General features: G+C 48.0%; 1 protein-coding gene across 3 annotated transcripts in view; it reads left to right on the top strand.

Moving 5' to 3' along the window:
• LOC138657426 (zinc finger protein 502-like) overlaps nucleotides 1-25,271 on the top strand; it is a 59,701-nt gene that overhangs the window by 25,312 nt on the left and 9,118 nt on the right. For 2 of the 3 annotated variants that reach the window (XM_069745208.1, XM_069745210.1), the window contains 4 exons: nucleotides 8,731-8,842; nucleotides 9,145-9,324; nucleotides 17,222-17,345; nucleotides 24,993-25,141. In XM_069745208.1, coding sequence (XP_069601309.1) covers nucleotides 8,753-8,842; nucleotides 9,145-9,324; nucleotides 17,222-17,345; nucleotides 24,993-25,141 — 543 coding nt within the window. In that variant the 5' untranslated portion in view covers nucleotides 8,731-8,752. Of the gene's footprint in view, nucleotides 1-6,639; nucleotides 6,682-8,730; nucleotides 8,843-9,144; nucleotides 9,325-17,221; nucleotides 17,346-24,992; nucleotides 25,142-25,271 lie in introns of all 3 variants that reach the window. The other variant, XM_069745209.1, reaches the window with a different exon arrangement.

Raw genomic sequence — 25,271 nt, 5'->3', positions numbered from 1 at the left:
CGCATACGCCGGCATTTTCCTTGATGTTCTGTGCCCTGGAAGTCTTTCTATGCTTCCGGGGCACATAGCATAGGGTCAAAAGCTGGCGCATGCACAATAATGATTTCATGCTTTGCCCACAGTTGGTCAAAGCATGCTGTGCACGCGCGAGACGCTAATTCAATGCGCAGGCGCAGAAAACCATGCCAAAGAAAGGAAAGAAGATTCGTAGAGCAAAGCTGGAGGTGGGGAGAATCGGCGATTAGGCTTACCCATCGGACCAGACCAAAGTGATTGACATACGAAAACGGAGAGATTACTAAGGTATTTTCTCAGCAAAGGTGGGGAATCGGGGATATGAAAGGTACCGATGTAAAGCAGAGCTCAGGCCCTATTAAACCATATTTTTATCTCATATCGAAAAAACGGGGTGACGGGTTCCAAACTGCCTGACCTTTTTGTTACCTGTTTTTAATTTGAAGAAATAAATAGATGTTTTAAGAAACCCTGAATTTCCTGGGATCATTCGTCCAAAGAGGCGCTGGATGTTAACTATTTGATATGTATGACAGAGGTGCATGTCCTCTGTGATATAAACCTTGAGTAATGCTCTAGTATGTATAATACGCATAGCACTATGAGGGCTTAATCGAGCATATTAGGGCCAGGTCTTATTGTGAGCAGCTGAAGAGTTAGGGCAGTACGGCTGCTCACCATATCTCCACCCCAGGGTGTGGTTCTCATTGTAAAATAGGACCTGTTATCTCACACAGGGTTCTGTGTATGGAGGTTTGGAAACCTCCTGGATTGTGTGCCTGTGCTAAAGGACTAAAAAGCTGGACACTAACCCAAGCAGGCAAACCAACACTATTGTATTGACTTTTTGCTTTTTGTTTCACTTTGTCCCAGACAAAGGATGTATTTAATTGTTCTTGTGATGTAATTTATGGGGGTTGAAATAAGCCAGCCGGACTTTTAAATAGAAATGTTATATGCTCGAGTATAAGCCGAGTTTTTCAGCACATTTTTTTTTGTGCTGAATATGCCCCCCGCGGCTTATACTCAAGTCATTGTCAAAGAAAGAATACAAGGATAGGAATGAGGAACCATTCATATTAGGATAGGGATAAGATGGCCATACATACAAGGATGGGGGTGAGGGGACAATGCATACCAGGATAGGGATGAGATGGTCATGCTTACAAGGATATGGATGAGGGGACAATGCATACAAGTATAGGGATGAGGAACCATGCATACAATGATAGGATGAGATGGCCATGCATACAAGTATAGGGATGAGGGGGCCATGCATACCAGGATAGGGATGAGGGGGCCATGCATACCAGGATAGGGATGAGGGGACCATGCATACCAGGATAGGGATGAGGGGCCATGCATACCAGGATAGGGATGAGGGGGCCATGCATACCAGGATAGGGATGAGGGGCCATGCACACCAGGATAGGGATGAGGGAGCCATGTATACCAGGATAGGGATGAGGGGGCCATGCATACCAGGATAGGGATGAGGGAGGCCATGCATACCAGGATAGGGATGAGGAGCCATGCATACCAGGATAGGAATGAGGGGGCCATGCATACCAAGATAGGGATGAGGGGGCCATGCATACCAGGATAGGGATGAGGGGCCCATGCATACCAGGATAGGAATGAGGGGGCCATGCATACCAGGATAGGGATGAGGGGCCATGCATACCAGGATAGGGATGAGGAGCCATGCATACAAGTATAGGGATGAGGAACATGCATACAAGGAAAGGGATGAGGAACCATACATATAATGATAGGATAAGATGGCCATGCATGCAAGGATAGGGATGAGGGGACAATGCATACCCAGCTTATATTCGAGTCAATAAGTTTTCCAACTTTTTTTGTGTCAAAATTAGGTGGGTCAGCTTATACACGAGTATATACAGTAAATTGTTGTATTTTCTACTTTCCTATTTTAAGCCCACACAATTGCAGGTTTAGTACACTGTTGGTCACACAAGAAATTTTCTACCATAGCTGACTCAGTTGCTTATAACTTCGTCAACCGAGAACGGAACCAAACGGCTGATACCTGCTGCCTGCCATGACTTTAGCCATGTACAGTAAGGAAAATAAGTATGTGATAGACTTTTGCAAGTTTTCCCGCCTGCAAAGAATGGAGAGGTCTGAAATTTTATCATAGGTACTCTTCACCTGTGAGAGACAGAATCTAAAAATAAAAACCAGAAAATCACATTGTATGAGTTTTACATAATGTACAGTAAGTTATTTTTAATGGTTTCAGCACTCCAATTTATTAATACTATTTATTGATATGGTTTCAGTTATATACACTGCTCAAAAAATAAAGGGAACAGTTAAACAGAATAAAACTCCAAGTAAATCAAACTTCTGTGAAATCAAACTGTCCACTTAGGAAGCAACACTGATTGACAATCAATTTCACATGCTGTTGTGCAAATGGAATAGACAAAAGATGGAAATTATTGGCAATTATCAAGACACCCTCAACAAAGGAGTGGTTATGCAGGTGGGGACCACAGACCAGATCTCAGTACCAATTCTTTCTGGCTGATGTTTTGATCACTTTTGAATGTTGGTTGTGCTTTCACACTCGTAGTAGCATGAGATGGACTATACAACCCACAAAAGTGGCTCAGGTAGTGCAGCTCATCCAGGATGGCACATCAGTGCGAGCTGTGGCAAGGTTTGCTGTCTCTGTCAGCGTAGACAGGCCAGTACACCAGGAGACGTAACAACTCAGCAGCAGGACCGGTACTTCCGCCTTTGTGCAAGGAGGAACAGGAGGAGCACTGCCAGAGCCCTGCAAAATGACCTCCAGCAGGCCACAAATGTGTATGTGTCAAACCGACCCCATAAGGATGGTTAAGAGTGCCCGACGTTCACAGATGGGGGTTGTGCTCACGGCCCAACACCGTGCAGGACTCTTGGCATTTGCCACAGAACACCAGAATTGGCAAATTCGCCACTGGCACCCTGTGCTCTTCACAGATGAAAGCAGGTTCACACTGAGCACATGTGACAGACGTGACAGAGTCTGGAGATGCCACGGGAGCGATCTGCCTGCAACATCCTTCAGCATGACTCGTTTGGCAGTGGGTCAGTAATGGTGTGGGGTGGCATTTCTTTGGAGGGCTGCACAGCCCTCCATGTGCTCGCCAGAGGTCGCCTGACTGCCATTAGTTACCGAGATGAGACCCTCAGACCCCTTGTGAGACCATATGCTGGTGTGGTTGGCCCTGGGTTCCTCCTAATGCTGGACAATGCCAGACCTCATGTGGCTGGAGTGTGTCAGCAGTTCCTGCAAGATGAAGGCATTGAAACTATGGACTGGCCCGCCCGTTCCCCAGACCTGAATCCGATTGAGCACATCTGGAACATCATGTCTCGCTTATTGATGAGCGAGTATACTCGTTGGTTGGGTTTTCCTGAGCACGCTCGGATGATCTCCGTGTATTTGTTAGTGCTCGGAGATTTCGTTTTCGGCGCCTCAGCTGCATGATTTAAGGCTGCTGGACAACCTGAATACTTGTGCGGATTCCCTAACAAACATGCATTCCTCACATGTATTCAGCCTGTCTAGCAGCCGTAAATCATGCAGCTGCGGCGATGAAAACTAAATCTCCCAGCACATACTCGGAGACCACCTGAGCGTGCTGGGGAAAACCTGAACAACGAGTATACTCGCTGATCACTAATCAAAGCCTTTAGATTAGTTTCAGTAGACAGTTTTAACATATAAGAGAGGACTGAAGACTTTGGGAGGACACAGACAGACAGCAGAGATTGGAGATGTGACATACAGAGACAGCCTGATGGACTTCTACCATAATAATGTAATGTATGAATAATGCTTGTTTTGATGCACATGTATTTATTTTACTTTATTGTTTAATCTTATCATTTATTAAGTAAATTCAATTTAGTCTACTCAATTCTTGTGTGAACATTTCTTATTCATCACAATCCTTTGAATCCGTTACAAAACACAATTGATTTGCATTTTATTGCATGAAATAAGTATTTGAAACAATAGAAAAACAGAACTTAATATTTGGTACAGAAACCTGTACTACATTTCCTGTAGTTCTTGACCAAGTTTGCACGCACTGCAGTAGGGATTTTGGCCCTCTCCTCCTTACAAATCTTCTCCAGATCTTTCAAGTTTCTGGGCTGTCGCTGGGCAACATTGAATTTCAGCTCCCTCCAAAGATTTTCTGTTGGGTTCAGATCTGGAGACTGGCTAGGCCGCTCCAGGAACTTGTAATGCTTCTTATGGAACCACTCCTTAGTTGCCCTGGCTGTGTGTTTCAGGTCATTGTCACGCTGGAAATGCAAGTAAAGAAGCTGCGGAGACACCATCACGTGTTTCTCGACGCAAGGAGTGAATAGCCAGGCCTTTCCCCTGGAAGGAACAACCACGGGAAGGGCAGCATCCTATGAAGGAAAGCCACCTATGCCAAGCATGGTATCCATCCACAGACAGCTGTTTCGGGGTTTTTGCCCCTCATCAATGTGGAGTAGGAATCTGGCTATTAGGAGCAGTGCCTAGTAAAAAGGCTGCATATTTCCCATAAGGGATGGGGGCAGTGTTCTGGAATCACTGCGTTGAGAAACACGTGATGGTGTCTCCGCGGTGTTGGATGTTTTGGTCTCCTTGAGGCCAATCATCTGTGCCTTTATTGTCACGCTGGAAGACCCGGCCACAGCCTATCTTCAGTGCTCTTACTGAGGGAAGGAGGTTGTTGGTCAATAGCGTGGGATACATGACCCCATCCATTGTCCGTTCAATATGGTGCAGTCGTCCTTTCCCTTTTACAGAAAAGATCCCCAAAGTATGATGTTTCCCCACCATGTTTAATGGCTGGGAAGGTGTTCTTGGGGTTGTACGTATCCTTCTTCTTCCTCCAAACACGGCGAGTGGAGTTGATGCCAAAATGTTCTACTTTGGTATCATCTGACCACCTGATCTTCTCCCATGCCTCCTCTGGATCATCCAGATGGTCATTGATGAACTTCAAACAGGCCTGGACATGTGCTGGCATGAGCAAGGGGACCTTCCGTGCCCTGCAGGATTTTAATCCATAACGGCGTAGTGTGTTACTAACGGTAATGTTTGAGACTGTTGTCTCAGCTCTCTTCAGGTCATTGACCAGGTTCTCCTGTGTAGTTCTGAGCTGATTCCTGACCTTTCGCAGAATCATCCCTACCCCATGAGGTGAGATCTTGTATGGAGCCCCAGGCTGAGGAATATTGACAGTCATCTTGTCTTTCTTCCATTTCCTAATAATTGTGCCAATAGACTTCCCACCAAGCTGCTTGCCTATTGTCCTGTAGCCCATCCCAGCCTTGTGCAGGCCCACAATTTTGTACCTGGTATCTGTTAAAAATAGTTATTTTCCGTATTTATCTATTCAGGACTCTTTACCAGATGTGCTACTCTAAAGAGTATCTATTTCTCATAAAAAATATAGTGGTTTATTGGTTTGTCCACAAAAAAGCATCATTGCAGTAAAACATAAAAAAGGGGAAATAGTTACAAAGAGATTGTCCATTTGTCCATATCAAAGTTTGTTCCCCATCTTTCCTGAGATTCTGAATGGCATCTGTCTCTGTCATGAAGTATGGTAGAAGTCATCAAGAAGCACATGGCTAACTCACATACCAGAAATAACCATGAGAAATCGGAGTTAATGTCCATAAATATTCATCAATTTTTATTAGTTACCAACAATTACAACCACAATATACTGATATTGACACATCATATTTGACTATACATATAAAACATAAGACAAAAATAAAAATAAGAGGGATGATGGTAGCAAAAAGATGGAAAAACACTGCGTGGATATACCTAATGCCAAAAATACTTTCCTAAAGTGCAACTAGTAACTGGGCTTAGGATCGAAGCACTATAATGCTTCCATAATGAGTCATAACAAGTACTATTTCAAGTACGCTGAGCCATGCGCAAAGGCTCAGAGAACCTCTAGTCAAAGTATGTTCGTACATAGAAGTGCGCCCAAAAACCTTACCCAGATGATGGCAGTTAGGATGCTCCACGTAAGGGTAAGGTTTTTGGGCGCACTTCTATGTACGAACATACTTTGACTAGAGGTTCTCTGAGCCTTTGCGCATGGCTCAGCGTACTTGAAATAGTACTTGTTATGACTCATTATGGAAGCATTATAGTGCTTCGATCCTAAGCCCAGTTACTAGTTGCACTATGCACTTTAGGAAAGTATTTTTGGCATTAGGTATATCCACGCAGTGTTTTTCCATCTTTTTGCTACCATCATCCCTCTTATTTTTATTTTTGTCTTATGTTTTATATGTATAGTCAAATATGATGTCAATATCAGTATATTGTGGTTGTAATTGTTGGTAACTAATAAAAATTGATGAATATTTATGGACATTAACTCCGATTTCTCATGGTTATTTCTGTTCTGTGGAGTGTCCGATCTATAATTGTGCTTCTCCCTGGGAGGCTCCCCCACTAGGGCTGTGAGCATGGTAGAGAAATTTGTTAAATATTTCAATTTGGTCTTTTTCTGTTAACTCACATACCAGCTGTCCATCTTGTCTGAAGTCTGTGTCTATCTTGTGTGTCAGCAGAGAGTGAAGAAGAAGCCCCCAAGTGACAGCCCCTCCCCTCCTGTGAGTCGTGATTATATATATCCCATAGAGCACGTGTTCTCTCTATATGGTGTTAACTTTTACTCTGCGCTAAATCTGCAGGAATAGCACATGTAACGTCAGCCAAACCTTCCACGAGGCTCAGTACAGAGTTGAGTGTAATAATAAGTCAATAATTAATATTTAACAGTGTCCATAGACAGCTCTTTGGTCTTGGCCATGGTGGAGAGGATGGAGTATGATGAAGTGTGTGGACAGGTGTCTTTTATACAGGTAACAGAGTTTCAACAGGTGCAATTAATCCAGGTAATGAGTGCAGAGTAGGAGGCTTCTTACAGAAAAACTAACAGATCATCTTATGTCCTACGAATATTTTGAGGACACTTCATCAAAATGTAAAAACCAAATCCCACATTGTCAAATGTTAGGGACAAAGAAGAGATCCCACATACTATATTAAAAGAACAATATTTGTATTAAAGCCACAAATGACAACAGACAATAAAAAACAATATTAAAAAAGCAAAATGCTGTCTAGGGGACGCCGGATTCATTAGTATAGGAAAATTCCCCACATATAATTACTGATCACATAAACTATTTTATTATAATATACTAGATGGCAGCCCGATTCTAAAGAATCGGGAGTCTAGAATCCATATATACTTTATTTATTCAAATGTAAGAATAATACAATTAATAAATAATAGTAAGAAAGAACAAAAAATGGCTGCACTTACCAGCTCTTGACAATTCTTGTTATTTAAGAAATTGCTGGGCAATAATGGACAATGTCCTTATGTGGCAAATAATAGAGCAATATACCCAATGTGGCAAAGAAGAGGTTAATAAACGGCAGTCTCTCAGTATAACAGTCAGTGAATAATAGGCAGTATATGGAGAAAACACCAAACAAAAGTTCAAAATTGGTGTGAAAATGTCACTGAACCACTTCACAACTAATATATATAGTTTTGGTAAATGGTATTATCATTTTTTTGACGAAATTCGGCAGGAGCTTGAAGAGCAACGTCACTGGGCCGCCTCCACGCAGTAGAAACTTGCTGTGAGGTAAAAATTCAAAAATCACACCAAAATGGCGGGCGGAGTGTGTCACAGTACGGCACGTTTCTGATTGGTCGCTCGCAGCAGGCGGCAACCAATCAGACACTGGACACTGTTGACGTCACTTATCTCCGGACATTAGCTCCGGACATTAGCTCCGGACAGGAAGTTGGCACAAATTGCAGGAAGTAGTATTCTAGGCAATTATATATTAGATTACCAACCAAATCATATCACAAAGAAATCATAAATAGGCAAATCTAGTCCATCAGATATCCAATCGATAATCTATACAATGATGTAACTGTGCCCAATATCTCAAAACAGTCTATATCTACAGATAAACCTTGTGTTAAAATTAACATACAGAAGTATGGATAATTTCATACCTGTGACCGCTGTATAATGGCCCTAGAAAGTATACCAAAGATTTTCCCAATCTATAGTGCTATTCACAGTAATGTTGCGTTACCAATGTAATGAAACCAGTTGATAATTACCTACAGCGTGGATATTCCTGGCATCCCCTCACCCCGACGCGCGTTTCACCGCCAGCTTCTTCCCGGGGCATCTTAGAAAAACTAACAGGTCTATGAGAGCCAGAATTCATGCTGGTTGGTCGGTGATCAAATCTTTATTTCATGCAATAAAATGCAAATAGATTATGTAAAAATGAAACAATGAGATTTTCTGGATGTTATGGTTAGATTCTGTCGCTCACAGGTGAAGTGTATCTGCGATATAAATTACAGCCCTCTCCATTCTTTTTAGGTGGGAAAACTTGCAAAATTGGCAGAGAATCAAATACTTATTTTCCCCACTGTATATGTGACTTTAAAATGCTGCAGTGTTACAGAGATAAACCTGCTTTAAATGCCGCCCACTGTGAGTGACAGGTCTTTCTCTGTGGGCTTGTATGATGAGAGACCAGTCAGTCATTGTCAGCAGGAGGGGAGATGCCGCCGGGGACCCATATTTTATTATTATTTATTATTATTTATCCAGTGTTCATCCCTCCTCCTCCTGAATGACCCCGAGGATGGACGAGGACAGGGATGAGACCACCAGAAGATTATTCCACTTCGCCCTGGAGATCATCTCCCTGCTGAGCGGAGAGGTAACTCCTCTACATTTCTATCAGCTTTATTGTGTTCTGTGACATGTCCGACATCCAGAATAGAGAGAAGGATTCTTTACTGTAAGAGCAGTGATTGTGTGGAGCTCTCTGCCCGGAGGAGTTGTCATGGGGATTCCCTATAAGAGCTGTAGAGGGGCCGGGGTGTCTGTCCGGAGGGGAATAATATTCCCGGTTATGGCCCCAGATTACTGGAGACGGTTATTGATCCCGGGATTTCTACTGATTGTCAGATCTGGAGTCGGGAAGGAATCTTCTCCCTAAGTGTCTCTCTCCATACACAGGATTACACAATAGTGAGGAAGACACCGGGGGACGGTGTGACTCCCATCATCCATCTCCAGGAGTCAGGAGGGCGGAGCCCGGGCCCCATCACAGAGCCTCCCCCGCACTCCCTGCTACATGAGAGGAACAAGAAGGTCCTGGAGCTCAGCAACAAGATGATTGAGCTGCTGAGCGGAGAGGTGACTGCTGGGAGATTATACAGGAATGGAGGATTCTGGGTGATGAGCGGAGAGGTGACTGCTGGGAAATTATACAGGACTGGAGGATTCTGGGTGATGAGCGGAGAGGTGACTGCTGGGACATTATACAGGACTGGAGGATTCTGGGTGATGAGCGGAGAGGTGACTGCTGGGACATTATACAGGACTGGAGGATTCTGGGTGATGAGCGGAGAGGTGACTGCTGGGACATTATACAGCACTGGAGGATTCTGGGTGATGGGCGGAGAGGTGAATGCTGGGACATTATACAGCACTGGAGGATTCTGGGTGATGAGCGGAGAGGTGACTGCTGGGACATTATACAGGACTGGAGGATTCTGGGTGATGAGCAGAGAGGTGACTGCTGGGACATTATACAGGACTGGAGGATTCTGGGTGATGAGCGGAGAGGTGACTGCTGAGAGATTATACAGGACTGGAGGATTCTGGGTGATGAGCGGAGAGGTGACTGCTGGGACATTATACAGGACTGGAGGATTCTGGGTGATGAGCGGAGAGGTGACTGCTGGGACATTATACAGGACTGGAGGATTCTGGGTGATGAGCGGAGAGGTGACTGCTGGGACATTATACAGGACTGGAGGATTCTGGGTGATGAGCGGAGAGGTGACTGCTGGGACATTATACAGGACTGGAGGATTCTGGGTGATGAGCGGAGAGATGACTGCTGGGAGATTATACAGGACTGGAGGATTCTGGGTGATGAGCGGAGAGGTGACTGCTGGGACATTATACAGGACTGGAGGATTCTGGGTGATGAGCGGAGAGGTGACTGCTGGGACATTATACAGCACTGGAGGATTCTGGGTGATGAGCGGAGAGGTGACTGCTGGGACATTATACAGCACTGGAGGATTCTGGGTGATGAGCGGAGAGGTGACTGCTGGGACATTATACAGCACTGGAGGATTCTGGGTGATGAGCGGAGAGGTGACTGCTGGGACATTATACAGCACTGGAGGATTCTGGGTGATGAGAGGAGAGGTGACTGCTGGGACATTATACAGCACTGGAGGATTCTGGGTGATGAGCGGAGAGGTGACTGCTGAGAGATTATACAGGACTGGAGGATTCTGGGTGATGAGCGGAGAGGTGACTGCTGGGAAATTATACAGGACTGGAGGATTCTGGGTGATGAGCGGAGAGGTGACTGCTGGGACATTATACAGGACTGGAGGATTCTGGGTGATGAGCGGAGAGGTGACTGCTGGGACATTATACAGGACTGGAGGATTCTGGGTGATGAGCGGAGAGGTGACTGCTGGGACATTATACAGGACTGGAGGATTCTGGGTGATGAGCGGAGAGGTGACTGCTGGGACATTATACAGCACTGGAGGATTCTGGGTGATGAGCGGAGAGGTGACTGCTGGGACATTATACAGGACTGGAGGATTCTGGGTGATGAGCGGAGAGGTGACTGCTGGGAGATTATACAGCACTGGAGGATTCTGGGTGATGAGCGGAGAGGTGACTGCTGGGACATTATGCAGGACTGGAGGATTCTGGGTGATGAGTGGAGAGGTAACTGCTGGGACATTATACAGGACTGGAAGATTCTGGGTGATGAGCGGAGAGGTGAGTGCTGGGACATTATACAGCACTGGAGGATTCTGGGTGATGAGCGGAGAGGTAACTGCTGGGACATTATACAGGACTGGAGGATTCTGGGGGATGAGCGGAGAGGTGACTGCTGGGACATTATACAGGACTGGAGGATTCTGGGTGATGAGCGGAGAGGTTACTGCTGGGACATTATACAGCACTGGAGGATTCTGGGTGATGAGCGGAGAGGTAACTGCTGGGACATTATACAGGACTGGAGGATTCTGGGTGATGAGCGGAGAGGTGACTGCTGGGACATTATACAGGACTGGAGGATTCTGGGTGATGAGCGGAGAGGTTACTGCTGGGACATTATACAGCACTGGAGGATTCTGGGTGATGAGCGGAGAGGTGACTGCTGGGACATTATACAGCACTGGAGGATTCTGGGTGATGAGCGGAGAGGTGACTGCTGGGACATTACACAGGACTGGAGGATTCTGGGTGATGAGCGGAGAGGTGACTGCTGGGACATTATACAGCACTGGAGGATTCTGGGTGATGAGCGGAGAGGTGACTGCTGGGACATTATACAGCACTGGAGGATTCTGGGTGATGAGCGGAGAGGTAACTGCTGGGACATTATACAGGACTGGAGGATTCTGGGTGATGAGCGGAGAGGTGACTGCTGGGACATTATACAGGACTGGAGGATTCTGGGTGATGAGCGGAGAGGTGACTGCTGGGACATTATACAGCACTGGAGGATTCTGGGTGATGAGCGGAGAGGTAACTGCTGGGACATTATACAGGACTGGAGGATTCTGGGTGATGAGCGGAGAGGTGAGTGCTGGGACATTATACAGCACTGGAGGATTCTGGGTGATGAGCGGAGAGGTAACTGCTGGGACATTATACAGGACTGGAGGATTCTGGGTGATGAGCGGAGAGGTAACTGCTGGGACATTATACAGCACTGGAGGATTCTGGGTGATGAGCGGAGAGGTGACTGCTGGGACATTATACAGCACTGGAGGATTCTGGGTGATGAGCGGAGAGGTGACTGCTGGGACATTATACAGCACTGGAGGATTCTGGGTGATGAGCGGAGAGGTGACTGCTGGGACATTATACAGGACTGGAGGATTCTGGGTGATGAGCGGAGAGGTGACTGCTGGGACATTATACAGCACTGGAGGATTCTGGGTGATGAGCGGAGAGGTGACTGCTGGGACATTATACAGGATTGGAGGATTCTGGGTGATGAGCGGAGAGGTGACTGCTGGGACATTATACAGGACTGGAAGATTCTGGGTGATGAGCGGAGAGGTGAGTGCTGGGACATTATACAGCACTGGAGGATTCTGGGTGATGAGCGGAGAGGTGACTGCTGGCACATTATACAGGACTGGAGGATTCTGGGTGATGAGCGGAGAGGTGACTGCTGGGACATTATACAGGACGGCACTGGAGGATTCTGGGTGATGAGCGGAGAGGTGACTGCTGGGACATTATACAGCACTGGAGGATTCTGGGTGATGACTGGAGAGGTGACTGCTGGGACATTATACAGCACTGGAGGATTCTGGGTGATGAGCGGAGAGGTGACTGCTGGGATATTATACAGCACTGGAGGATTCTGGGTGATGAGCGGAGAAGTCACTGCTGGGAGATTATACAGCACTGGAGGATTCTGGGTGATGAGCGGAGAGGTGACTGCTGGGACATTATACAGGACTGGAGGATTCTGGGTGATGAGAGGAGAGGTGACTGCTGGGACATTATACAGGACTGGAGGATTCTGGGTGATGAGCGGAGAGGTGACTGCTGGGACATTATACAGGACTGGAGGATTCTGGGTGATGAGAGGAGAGGTGACTGCTGGGACATACAGGACTGGAGGATTCTGGGTGATGAGAGGAGAGGTGACTGCTGGGACATTATATAGGACTGGAGGATTCTGGGTGATGAGCGGAGAGGTGACTGCTGGGACATTATACAGCACTGGAGGATTCTGGGTGATGAGCGGAGAGGTGACTGCTGGGATATTATACAGCACTGGAGGATTCTGGGTGATGAGCGGAGAGGTGACTGCTGGGACATTATACAGGACTGGAGGATTCTGGGTGATGAGAGGAGAGGTGACTGCTGGGACATTATACAGGACTGGAGGATTCTGGGTGATGAGCGGAGAGGTGACTGCTGGGACATTATACAGGACTGGAGGATTCTGGGTGATGAGAGGAGAGGTGACTGCTGGGACATACAGGACTGGAGGATTCTGGGTGATGAGAGGAGAGGTGACTGCTGGGACATTATATAGGACTGGAGGATTCTGGGTGATGAGCGGAGAGGTGACTGCTGGGACATTATACAGGACTGGAGGATTCTGGGTGATGAGCAGAGAGGTGACTGCTGGGACATTATACAGCACTGGAGGATTCTGGGTGATGAGCGGAGAGGTGACTGCTGGGACATTATACAGGACTGGAGGATTCTGGGTGATGAGAGGAGAGGTGACTGCTGGGACATTATACAGGACTGGAGGATTCTGGGTGATGAGCGGAGAGGTGACTGCTGGGACATTATACAGGACTGGAGGATTCTGGGTGATGAGAGGAGAGGTGACTGCTGGGACATACAGGACTGGAGGATTCTGGGTGATGAGAGGAGAGGTGACTGCTGGGACATTATACAGGACTGGAGGATTCTGGGTGATGAGCGGAGAGGTGACTGCTGGGACATTATACAGGACTGGAGGATTCTGGGTGATGAGAGGAGAGGTGACTGCTGGGACATACAGGACTGGAGGATTCTAGGTGATGAGCGGAGAGGTGACTGCTGGGACATTATATAGGACTGGAGGATTCTGGGTGATGAGCGGAGAGGTGACTGCTGGGACATTATACAGGACTGGAGGATTCTGGGTGATGAGCAGAGAGGTGACTGCTGGGACATTATACAGCACTGGAGGATTCTGGGTGATGAGCGGAGAGGTGACTGCTGGGACATTATACAGGACTGGAGGATTCTGGGTGATGAGCGGAGAGGTGACTGCTGGGACATTATACAGGACTGGAGGATTCTGGGTGATGAGCGGAGAGGTGACTGCTGGGACATTATACAGCACTGGAGGATTCTGGGTGATGAGCGGAGAGGTGACTGCTGGGACATTATACAGGACTGGAGGATTCTGGGTGATGAGCGGAGAGGTGACTGCTGGGACATTATACAGGACTGGAGGATTCTGGGTGATGAGCGGAGAGGTGACTGCTGGGACATTATACAGGACGGCACTGGAGGATTCTGGGTGATGAGCGGAGAGGTGACTGCTGGGACATTATACAGCACTGGAGGATTCTGGGTGATGAGCAGAGAGGTGACTGCTGGGACATTATACAGGACGGCACTGGAGGATTCTGGGTGATGAGCGGAGAGGTGACTGCTGGGAGATTATACAGCACTGGAGGATTCTGGGTGATGAGCGGAGAGGTGACTGCTGGGAGATTATACAGGACTGGAGGATTCTGGGTGATGAGCGGAGAGGTGACTGCTGGGACATTATACAGCACTGGAGGATTCTAGGTGATGAGCGGAGAGGTGACTGCTGGGACATTATACAGCACTGGAGGATTCTGGGTGATGAGCGGAGAGGTGACTGCTGGGACATTATACAGCACTGGAGGATTCTGGGTGATGAGCGGAGAGGTGACTGCTGGGACATTATACAGGACTGGGGGATTCTGGGTGATGAGCGGAGAGGTGACTGCTGGGACATTATACAGGACTGGAGGATTCTGGGTGATGAGCGGAGACGTGACTGCTGGGACATTATACAGCACAGGAGGATTCTGGGTGATGAGCGGAGAGGTGACTGCTGGGAGATTATACAGGACTGGAGGATTCTGGGTGATGAGCGGAGAGGTGACTGCTGGGACATTATACAGCACTGGAGGATTCTGGGTGATGAGCGGAGAGGTGACTGCTGGGACATTATACAGGACTGGAGGATTCTGGGTGATGAGCGGAGACGTGACTGCTGGGACATTATACAGCACAGGAGGATTCTGGGTGATGAGCGGAGAGGTGACTGCTGGGAGATTATACAGGACTGGAGGATTCTGGGTGATGAGCGGAGAGGTGACTGCTGGGACATTATACAGCACTGGAGGATTCTGGGTGATGAGCGGAGAGGTGACTGCTGGGACATTATACAGCACTGGAGGATTCTGGGTGATGAGCGGAGAGGTGACTGCTGGGACATTATACAGGACTGGAGGATTCTGGGTGATGAGCGGAGAGGTGACTGCTGGGACATTATACAGGACTGGAGGATTCTGGGGGATGAGCGGAGAGGTGACTGCTGGGATATTATACAGGACTGGAGGATTCTGGGTGATGAGCGGAGAGGTGACTGCTGGGACATTATACAGCACTGGAGGATTCTGGGTGATGAGCGGAGAGGTGACTGCTGGGACATTATACAGGACTGGAGGATTCTGGGTGATGAGCGGAGCGGTGACTGCTGGGACATTATACAGCACTGGAGGATTCTGGGTGATGAGCGGAGAGGTGACTGCTGGGACATTATACAGGACTGGAGGATTCTGGGTGATGAGCGGAGAGGAGAGTGCTGGGACATTATACAGGACTGGAGGATTCTGGGTGATGAGCGGAGAGGTGACTGCTGGGACATTATACAGGACTGGAGGATTCTGGGTGATGAGCGGAGAGGTGACTGCTGGGACATTATACAGGACTGGAGGATTCTGGGTGATGAGCGGAGAGGTGACTGCTGGGACATTATACAGGACTGGAGGATTCTGGGGGATGAGCGGAGAGGTGACTGCTGGGACATTATACAGCACTGGAGGATTCTGGGTGATGAGCGGAGAGGTGACTGCTGGGACATTATACAGGACTGGAGGATTCTGGGTGATGAGCGGAGAGGTGACTGCTGGGACATTATACAGCACTGGAGGATTCTGGGTGATGAGCGGAGAGGTGACTGCTGGGACATTATACAGCACTGGAGGATTCTGGGTGATGAGAGGAGAGGTGACTGCTGGGACATTATACAGGACTGGAGGATTCTGGGTGATGAGCGGAGAGGTGACTGCTGGGACATTATACAGGACTGGAGGATTCTGTGGGATGAGCGGAGAGGTGACTGCTGGGATATTATACAGGACTGGAGGATTCTGGGTGATGAGCGGAGAGGTGACTGCTGGGACATTATACAGCACTGGAGGATTCTGGGTGATGAGCGGAGAGGTGACTGCTGGGACATTATACAGCACTGGAGGATTCTGGGTGATGAGCGGAGAGGTGACTGCTGGGACATTATACAGGACTGGAGGATTCTGGGTGATGAGCGGAGAGGAGAGTGCTGGGACATTATACAGGACTGGAGGATTCTGGGTGATGAGCGGAGAGGTGACTGCTGGGACATTATACAGGACTGGAGGATTCTGGGTGATGAGCGGAGAGGTGACTGCTGGGAGATTATACAGCACTGGAGGATTCTGGGTGATGAGCGGAGAGGTGACTGCTGGGACATTATACAGCACTGGAGGATTCTGGGTGATGAGCGGAGAGGTGACTGCTGGGAGATTATACAGGACTGGAGGATTCTGGGTGATGAGCGGAGAGGTGACTGCTGGGACATTATACAGCACTGGAGGATTCTGGGTGATGAGCGGAGAGGTGACTGCTGGGACATTATACAGCACTGGAGGATTCTGGGTGATGAGCGGAGAGGTGACTGCTGGGACATTATACAGGACTGGAGGATTCTGGGTGATGAGCGGAGAGGTGACTGCTGGGACATTATACAGGACTGGAGGATTCTGGGTGATGAGCGGAGAGGTGACTGCTGGGACATTATACAGGACTGGAGGATTCTGGGTGATGAGCGGAGAGGTGACTGCTGGGACATTATACAGGACTGGAGGATTCTGGGGGATGAGCGGAGAGGTGACTGCTGGGACATTATACAGGACTGGAGGATTCTGGGTGATGAGCGGAGAGGTGACTGCTGGGACATTATACAGGACTGGAGGATTCTGGGGGATGAGCGGAGAGGTGACTGCTGGGACATTATACAGCACTGGAGGATTCTGGGTGATGAGCGGAGAGGTGACTGCTGGGACATTATACAGCACTGGAGGATTCTGGGTGATGAGCGGAGAGGTGACTGCTGGGACATTATACAGCACTGGAGGATTCTGGGTGATGAGCGGAGAGGTGACTGCTGGGACATTATACAGCACTGGAGGATTCTGGGTGATGACGGTGTGGCTGTTGTCAGGTTCCTATAAGGTGTCAGGACGTCGCTGTCTATCTCTCTATGGAGGAGTGGGAGTATCTAGAAGGACACCAGGATCGGTACCAGGATGTGATGATGGAGGAGCTCCGGCCCCTGATACCACGAGGTACGCTGGGATCAAGGCAATGCAAATATATCAACTAGAAGGTTTATAGGGATATAACAATAATAAATGATATGTATGTTGTGGTAGTTCACTCAGGTGGCGGCACACAGGGGTAGGAAAAATGGTAGCACTGTCTCTTTAAGGCCCATGTTGGTTTATTGTAAGGCAGCATAAACCAACTAGTGGGGAAAGAAAACTCAGCCTTTCCGGCTAAAACAGGAATAAAACAACAAAAGAAAAACAAAATGCTGTAACACCGTCCATATGTTGTAGATGGCTCCCCGCTCTGGAGCAGCACAGGTCCAGTCTGTGCCCGACGAGCCACAAAGCCTCTGGAGACTCCTATCTCCAGGCTAGCCGAACACAGACTGCCCGTAGAGCTCTGTTACTTCAACCTAAGCCTGTAACTTCCCCATCATGTGATTTATCACATGATCATGACTTCACTGCAGGTCCTGCAGGGAAAGGGGTATGGTGAGCACCCTCCCACCCGCACTGCAGGTGCTCACATAAAACCGGCCCATTGAACTGTGTACATGGCCTCTCACACCTAGTGTGCTGGAAACCCAAAAACATTCCGGTTTCACATCACTGACCGCTGCATGCGCAGTGACATGTACCTCCCTTCCTCCACAAAGCCAGTGACTGTCACAATGTGCATGGAGGAGAATGGCTTACCGTTCGATTCAATGCAGTATCCGAATGAGAGGTAAGAAAGTGATAACAATAAGGCATAGATGGAAAAGTAAATAAAACACCTTTATTGCAACAATTGGTGGCACTAGCAATAGGAAAGTGCGCCTGCACATACAAATCCGATAAAAATGCCTTAAGATCAGAAAATTGTACACCACTCAAGACACTGTACCAGACTAAATGCTAAACAAGTAGTGGTTAGGTGGATGTGGGACTATCCATGAAAGTCATGGCACCTGCAAAGCTTGTGAGTTTTGTCCAATACTGATCAATTCACTGTGATGTGCGCAGTGTATGGAAGCAAGCCTCAAAGGGTGAAGTGAGCAGCTGCAAATAGGTAAGGATATGCTGTGTAGAATGCTAGCAGGTGTGTAGGATGCAGTGACACACAGGAGGCAGAACAAGGGTTAACAGGTTCTTTATGTATAAGAACAGTAATGGTACAAGCAGGGGGGTAAGGAATGTGATTGGAGGATAGGGGGAAAGTCATGCAATAACATGTAACAGGTTATCAGTCTCTGTGCGCTGGAGGAAGGCGGCTGGAAGATCCCACGGCGGCGCCTCAGGCGGCGCAAGATGTCTCCTGTCCCGCAGATGAGCGATGCACTATCTCCTTGCGACGACGAATCCTTCGGGTTCTTCGGCACACGATCTCCTGATCAGTGCACATGATGAGGCAGAGGTGATGGTCGGCGGCACAGAAGAGGAAGCAGAGAGTTCAGTGAGCAAGGTCGCAGTAGGAGCACACAGTCCAGCGGACACAGGCACGGACCGGTTCTCAGCAGGCACTGCCTCCTCGGTAGTGAGTGGAGCGAAGGTCTGTACTTTATCCTGGTCACTACTCGGTGAAGAAGTCTCTCTGGGCTGAGGGTAGTAAGCATCGGCAGTGAGGCTAGCTGGAGATATAGGAACAGCTAGCGGGCCTGGGTCCGTGAAGAGGCAGTTAATCGTCTTACTACTCACAAGCTCGGTCCCCACCATGTGTTCTGTCTTCCAGCGCAAACTGCTATTTAAGTCCGACCCGCCCCCATCAGTCAGGTGCCCTGTACTGCTCCGGTCAGTAATCTTTTCCCCCTGCAACACTGGTGGCAGCCACGACGGTTCCGGCCAGATACGCAGGAGAGACCATCAAGTTGGTTCTCCTCCCTAGACTCCCCCGCTCTTTTTTTTCTCACCAATCCATGGGCAAGACTCTTCGAGAAGTGTATGGCAGTCTTCTCTTCCTCTGTGCGAATTGTTGCCAGACATTGTTCTCTTGGTCATAGTGTTCGGGGGGGCTAGCCAGCTGTTGTTCACTTAGAGCCTCTCAGTTCAGAAGAAGTAGTGGATCCCTCTTGTGGGGCCGAATGCTGCTGTGGGGGATGTGTTGTGAATTCTGTGGCAGAGCTCCCTCCTGTGGTCACAAGTGGTACTTCGGCTGATTCTGTCTGTGAGCTTCCGTTGGTGAAGGAAAGTGGTACTGCGGCTTCTGAGTTTCCTTCCTCAGGTGATGTGGTGAAGTCGTTAGGTGCTGCTCTATTTAACTCCACCTAGTGCTTTTATCCTGGCCTCCAGTCAATGTTCTAGTATTGGACCTGTTTCCTCCTGGATCGTTCCTGTGGCCTGCTGCTCTGCATAGCTAAGTTCTGCTTTGCTATTTTGTTTGCTGTTTTTTTCTGTCCAGCTTGTCTATTTGTTTTTTCCTGCTGGCTGGAAGCTCTGGGACGCAGAGGGTGTACCTCCGTGCCGTTAGTTCGGTACGGAGGGTCTTTTTGCCCCCTTTGCGTGGTTTTTGTAGGGTTTTGTGTTGACCGCAAAGTTACCTTTCCTATCCTCGCTCTGTTCAGAAAGTCGGGCCTCACTTTGCTAAATCTATTTCATCTCTACGTTTGTCTTTTCATCTTAACTCAGTCATTATATGTGGGGGCTGCCTTTTCCTTTGGGGTATTTCTCTGAGGCAAGGTAGGCTTATTTTCTATCTTCAGGCTAGCTAGTTTCTCAGGCTGTGCCGAGTTGCATAGGGAGCGTTAGGCGCAATCCACGGCTGCCTCTAGTGTGGTTGGAGAGGATTAGGGATTGCGGTCAGCAGAGTTCCCACGTCTCAGAGCTCGTTCTATGTTTTTGGGTTATTGTCAGGTCACTGTATGTGCTCTGACCTCTATGTCCATTGTGGTACTGAATTACCTTATCATAACAGGGATGAGCCATGGGGGAGCTTGCATCCTCTGGCTCTAACCTGTGGAGCTTAATCCTTCACCGCCTTCTTCATCCTCTGCTTCTACCGGCATATGGACCATTTCAGGAGCCTCGGGCTCTTCTACTCGAACAGGGTTCTTAGACAAGCAGGGTTTGGAGCATGTTCCGATGAAGAATTCGAGTGGGGGCATATTCTCTTCCCTCAGGTTGAACTTCGTAAATAGGTCCCTCTGGACTAACTCTTCTCTTCACCCGATACGGGTCTTTCTCCCAACGACTTTCCAGCTTGTCTCAAGAGCGCTTCTCCCGTACTAAGACACGGTCTCCAACTCGAAACTCTGTGGCTCCAGACGAGGTCCTCTCTGCATGTTCTAGTTACTGTAACCTGGTCAGGACCAACTGGTGTAAAGTCTGCAGGATGTATCGATGTTCTCGAACCTAGGAGGACACCCCCGTTCATAGGTAGTCCTCTTCTGGGTCCAACGCCAACTCTGTGATTCCTTTTCCGTCTCAGCCGAATATCCCGTGGTTCTGTGTATTCAATTATTGTATACCCACACCAGTTCCGAGACATATTCTGGCCACCGAGCCTTCCGATCTTTCACTAGACTCCTTAACATCTGAATCAGTGTATAGTTGAATCGTTCCCATGCACCATTACCTTGAGGGTGGTACGATGTGGTGCAGGATTTGTCAATCCGGTACAGATGGTGCAATTCATCCATTTCTTTTCCCAAGAAATAAGCTCCCTGATCGGAGTGAATTCTCTTCGGACACCCATAGGGTTGAATGAAGATCTTACATATTGCATAGGCAGTGGACTCTGCAGTCTGATCCCGTGTCAGAGTCACCATGGCAAACTTTTTAAAATGATCCACCATTACCAGGTAATATTCGTAGCCCTGTTGGGCCAGGCCGATGGTCAGATAGTCTATTGTCAGGAGTTCCAGAGGAGTGGAGGTTATAATGGACTGAACGGGAGCCTTCTGTTCTGGCGGCTTAGCCAGCTCACATGTTTGGCACTTTCTACAGGCCTCGTCCACTTTTCCTTTAACTGAGGATGGAAGATGACTCGTTGTTGCCATTGGAAGGTCTTCTCTGGACTGAAGTGGGCTCCTTGCTCATGTTCAGCTACAGCAATTTAAGATAGTGACGATGTTGGAACGAGGACTTGCCAGGTCACATTCGGCTCGGTCTGCAGTTGCGCTTTTTAATATAGTAAGCCATTCTTCATTCGTAGTTGTTCCCACTGTCGTAGGATGCGCAACACCTTCGGGGACAAGGTCCCTCTTTTTCCGATGAGCTCGGTAGTCTCTGAGAAGCCACACATCGTCTTAGTAAAGCCAGTTCGTCATCATCCTGTTGGAGCTGAACCCACTCATCTTGAGTTTGTCCCAGTATGTCATCTTGGGCTGGTGTATGTGTCTGTCCCTGCATTGCCACCACCGTCCTGGTGGACCTCCAAAATCTAGGGACCTTTTCATCCTCTAGCTTTTCATATCTGTCCCGCTCGGGTCTGGTACTCTTCCTCCGGGACAGGGCATCGGCGTGGGTATTTTCTGCCCCCCTCCTGTAGGCGATTTTGTAACAGAATTTCGCCATCCTGGCTACCCAGTGCTGTTCCAAGGCCCCCAGTCTCGCATTCTCCAGGTGCTCAAGCGGGTTGTTATAGGTCCGCACCAGCACTTCAGAGCCAGACAGATATTCTGCGAATCTCTCCTTCATAGCCCACACCAACGCTAACAGCTCCAACTTGAAAGAACTGTAATTGTCTGGATTGCATTCGGAATCATGAAGGGACCGAATGGCGTAAGTGATCACCCTCTCTCTTCTGCCCTGCATCTGCAACAACACAGCCCCAAGTCCCAGCAGACTCCCATCAGTGTGGAGATGGAACGGTTGAGAGAAATCCACGTAGGCAAAGATGGGAGATTCAGTGAGTGCCCTATTGAGATCTTGAAAAGCTTCTTCTTGAGGCTCCTGCCAACAAATTTTCCAGTTCTTGTCACCGGTGGTACCTTTTTCAACAGTTCCTGTAAGGGCTTTGCCCATCAAGCGAAATTCTTCACAAACCGCCTGTAATAACCAGTGAGTCCCAGGAACACCTGCACATCTTTCACGGTCTCTGGAGTGGACCAGTCTTGGATCACAGCGACCTTCTCTCTGGAGGGTTCCACCTCTTCGGCAGAAATGACATGACCCAGGTACAAATGACAATTCTGGAGCTTCACCTTTAGTCCATGCTTCTGAAAGTGGGCCAACACTTGTTCCTGGCGTTGTAGATGTTCCTCAAATGAAGCTGCGAAGACTATTATGTTGTCCAGATAGATGAGTGTCGACTCAAAGTTAAATTCCCCTAGGCACCTCTCCATGAGATGTTGGAAAGTGAATTTGTATAGACCCATGGGAAGAATGAAGGCAGTCCTTGCTCGATCTTAATGGGTGATGAGACGTCACTCTTCCGCGGCGGGTGCACTCCCGTGCAATGTGTCCGACTCTCCGCAGTTGTAACACGTGAAAAGCCTTGGCCGGCGAAGTATTCTGGAGTCATGGCCGGGCTCTGGGCTCACCCTGCCCTCTGAAGGGTTACAGATAGCCTCCATTTTTCTCTTCATGTCAGCCAGTTCTACTTTCACACTCAGAAGTTCTCTTCTCAGTTCTTCTACCCACTGAGGTTCAGCAATAGCATTTACAGACACCCCCACGCTCTGGACCTTCCCCAACGGGACTGTCACCACCTCCTCTTTTTCACGCATGTGTTCCTCACTCTACTTCAGGGAAAATCATTTGAGGGTTTACCCGTACATGTTCTCGCAGGGCTTGTTTTGTCAGCACGTCTCTCAAGGCTGTCACTATCTCGTAGCTTTATGTCTGTGGGTCCCATTCCCCTGCCGCCTTTCCTAATAATTATATCAAATGTCCATAAATAGTGTAAAGCACACCTCCAATAATTCATGTCAAAACCAACTTCCCATAACAAAATACAACAGGAATAACGAGGTTAAGGCTGAAAGTATAAAATAAATAGATGTTTATTCATAACAATTAAAATATGAACAGCAGAAAAAATCCTTCATTAAAAACACGCTGGGAACAGCACACAAATAGGCCACTAAAGTCCAGTCCAGTATATTTATATGAAGCAATACAGCATAACAGTCTCAGGAGAGCGACAAAAACAAAGGTGCTAGTGCCTGCCAGTACAAAAACTATTGCTTGCACACTGAGAATACAAAGGGAAGGAAAAAACTTGGAATAAAGAATATCTCTAAGTGAGGGAAATGCAAAAGAAGTATTGCTATAAATATCCTCACAGAGATTCCAAGATCTCCGTATGCTCAGAGTGTCAGCAAAATATATAACAAATTAATTTATATGCAGGACTCAGCATGGTAAAAAGGACTAGTAAAGATTCACAGAAGTGCAAATAGTATGTTACCATAAGGTGAAAACTAGCCTGCCAAACTAACCTTCCTGCCGCATAAATACCTAGACCATACCCGCTCAAAGTACCAGTAATCAAAGAAACTTACATGGACAAGTGGTCCTAATAAGGTGCTTTCCACAGCGACCCCGACAGCGCCGTTTCGCCTGACTGGCTTCCTCAACAAGGGGTCGTAAGTCTTACTTGTCCATGTAAGTTTCTTTGATTACTAGTACTTTGAGCGGGTATGGTCTAGGTATTTATGCGGCAGGAAGGTTAGTTTGGCAGGCTAGTTTGCACGTCCTGTGGTATAGGTAGAGGGGTCCTGTTTAGGGTGAGCCGCAGCATATAAAGAAGTCCTTATAATGGGTCCAGTGAAGTCCAATCCAGGACAACACAGCTGGGCGCGGGATGCACTGCTGACCCCCGGACACAGGACAGGGCAGGACAGCTCGACATGCTGCGGCCCACCCTAAGCAGGATCCCTCTATTTATGCCACAGGAGCATTCAGCGGTCGTGGGTCCGTGAAGAGGGAGTTAATCATCTTACTTCTCCCAAGCTCGGTCCCCACCAACTGTCCAGTCTTCCCGCTCAGACTGCCCTGTACTGCTCCGGTCAGTAATCTCTTTCCCCTGCAACACTGGTGACAGCCCCGATGGTTCCGGCCTAGATATGCAGGAGAGACCATCAATTTGGTTCTCCTCCCTACAGCTCAAACACAACAATAACTGTGCATGCGATACAGTGGGGTGTCATAAAAGCCAACCAAGGAATAAAGTAGAGTATACTGGAAGGGCTATAAATCCATATAGGATAACTCAGGTTCTAAAAATGCAAACATGATGGAAATATGAGTAATAAACAGTGCTCTTGTAAAAAAGGAAAGCTGATGTTACCTGATTGGTAGAAGGATATGTGCGCTCATGTTTTCTCATCACTAATGCTCACAATTGTGAGTTGAAGCCATTGGTCAGCTGATTGTGGGATCCCTTCACTTAGATTCCTCAGGTGCTTTTCACTTCAGGAATAAAGATTAAATGGCCAGAGTTGTAGTTATTTCTAATCTCAGCTGTTGCATAGGGAAAATGAACCAATGCAGAGGAGGCTGCCAGGGTCACGGTGGTCTTTATTGACTTCTATAGGAGATAAACATTCCAGCACTCAGAGAATCGGCATGTGTCCATTATTCATTATCCTGTGACTATGAAATAAATGTCCGTGTTGTGAATCCCCCTATAATCCATGTGCTGACGGCTCGGAGGACCTGCTCCTCTCACTGCTCAGTGACTGCGGTTCTGTATCTCACGTTATATCGTCTCCTGTGATTTCCATCTTCTCCTTTTTCATGAAGACGCCGGCAGGACGAGATCCCTCCAGCTGATCCAGTGTTCATCCCTCCTTCTCCTGAATAACCCCCCGAGGATGGACAAGGACAGGAATGAGACCACCAGAAGATTATTCCACTTCGCCCTGGAGATCATCTCCCTGCTGAGTGGAGAGGTAACTCCTCTACATCTCTATCTGCTTTATTGTGTTCTGTGACAAGTCCAACATTGGGAGGAGTGTCACGATATTGTATGAAATGTAATATGATTTTGTAGCTTTGCCTGTCCAACCCATGCTGTGGGCT

The sequence above is a fragment of the Ranitomeya imitator genome, chromosome 1 (genome assembly GCF_032444005.1).
Source record: "Ranitomeya imitator isolate aRanImi1 chromosome 1, aRanImi1.pri, whole genome shotgun sequence".
In the NCBI taxonomy this organism is placed as follows: Eukaryota; Metazoa; Chordata; class Amphibia; order Anura; family Dendrobatidae; genus Ranitomeya; species Ranitomeya imitator.
Note: the sequence above shows the minus strand (reverse complement) of the source record. Positions and strands in the feature narration are given on the sequence as shown.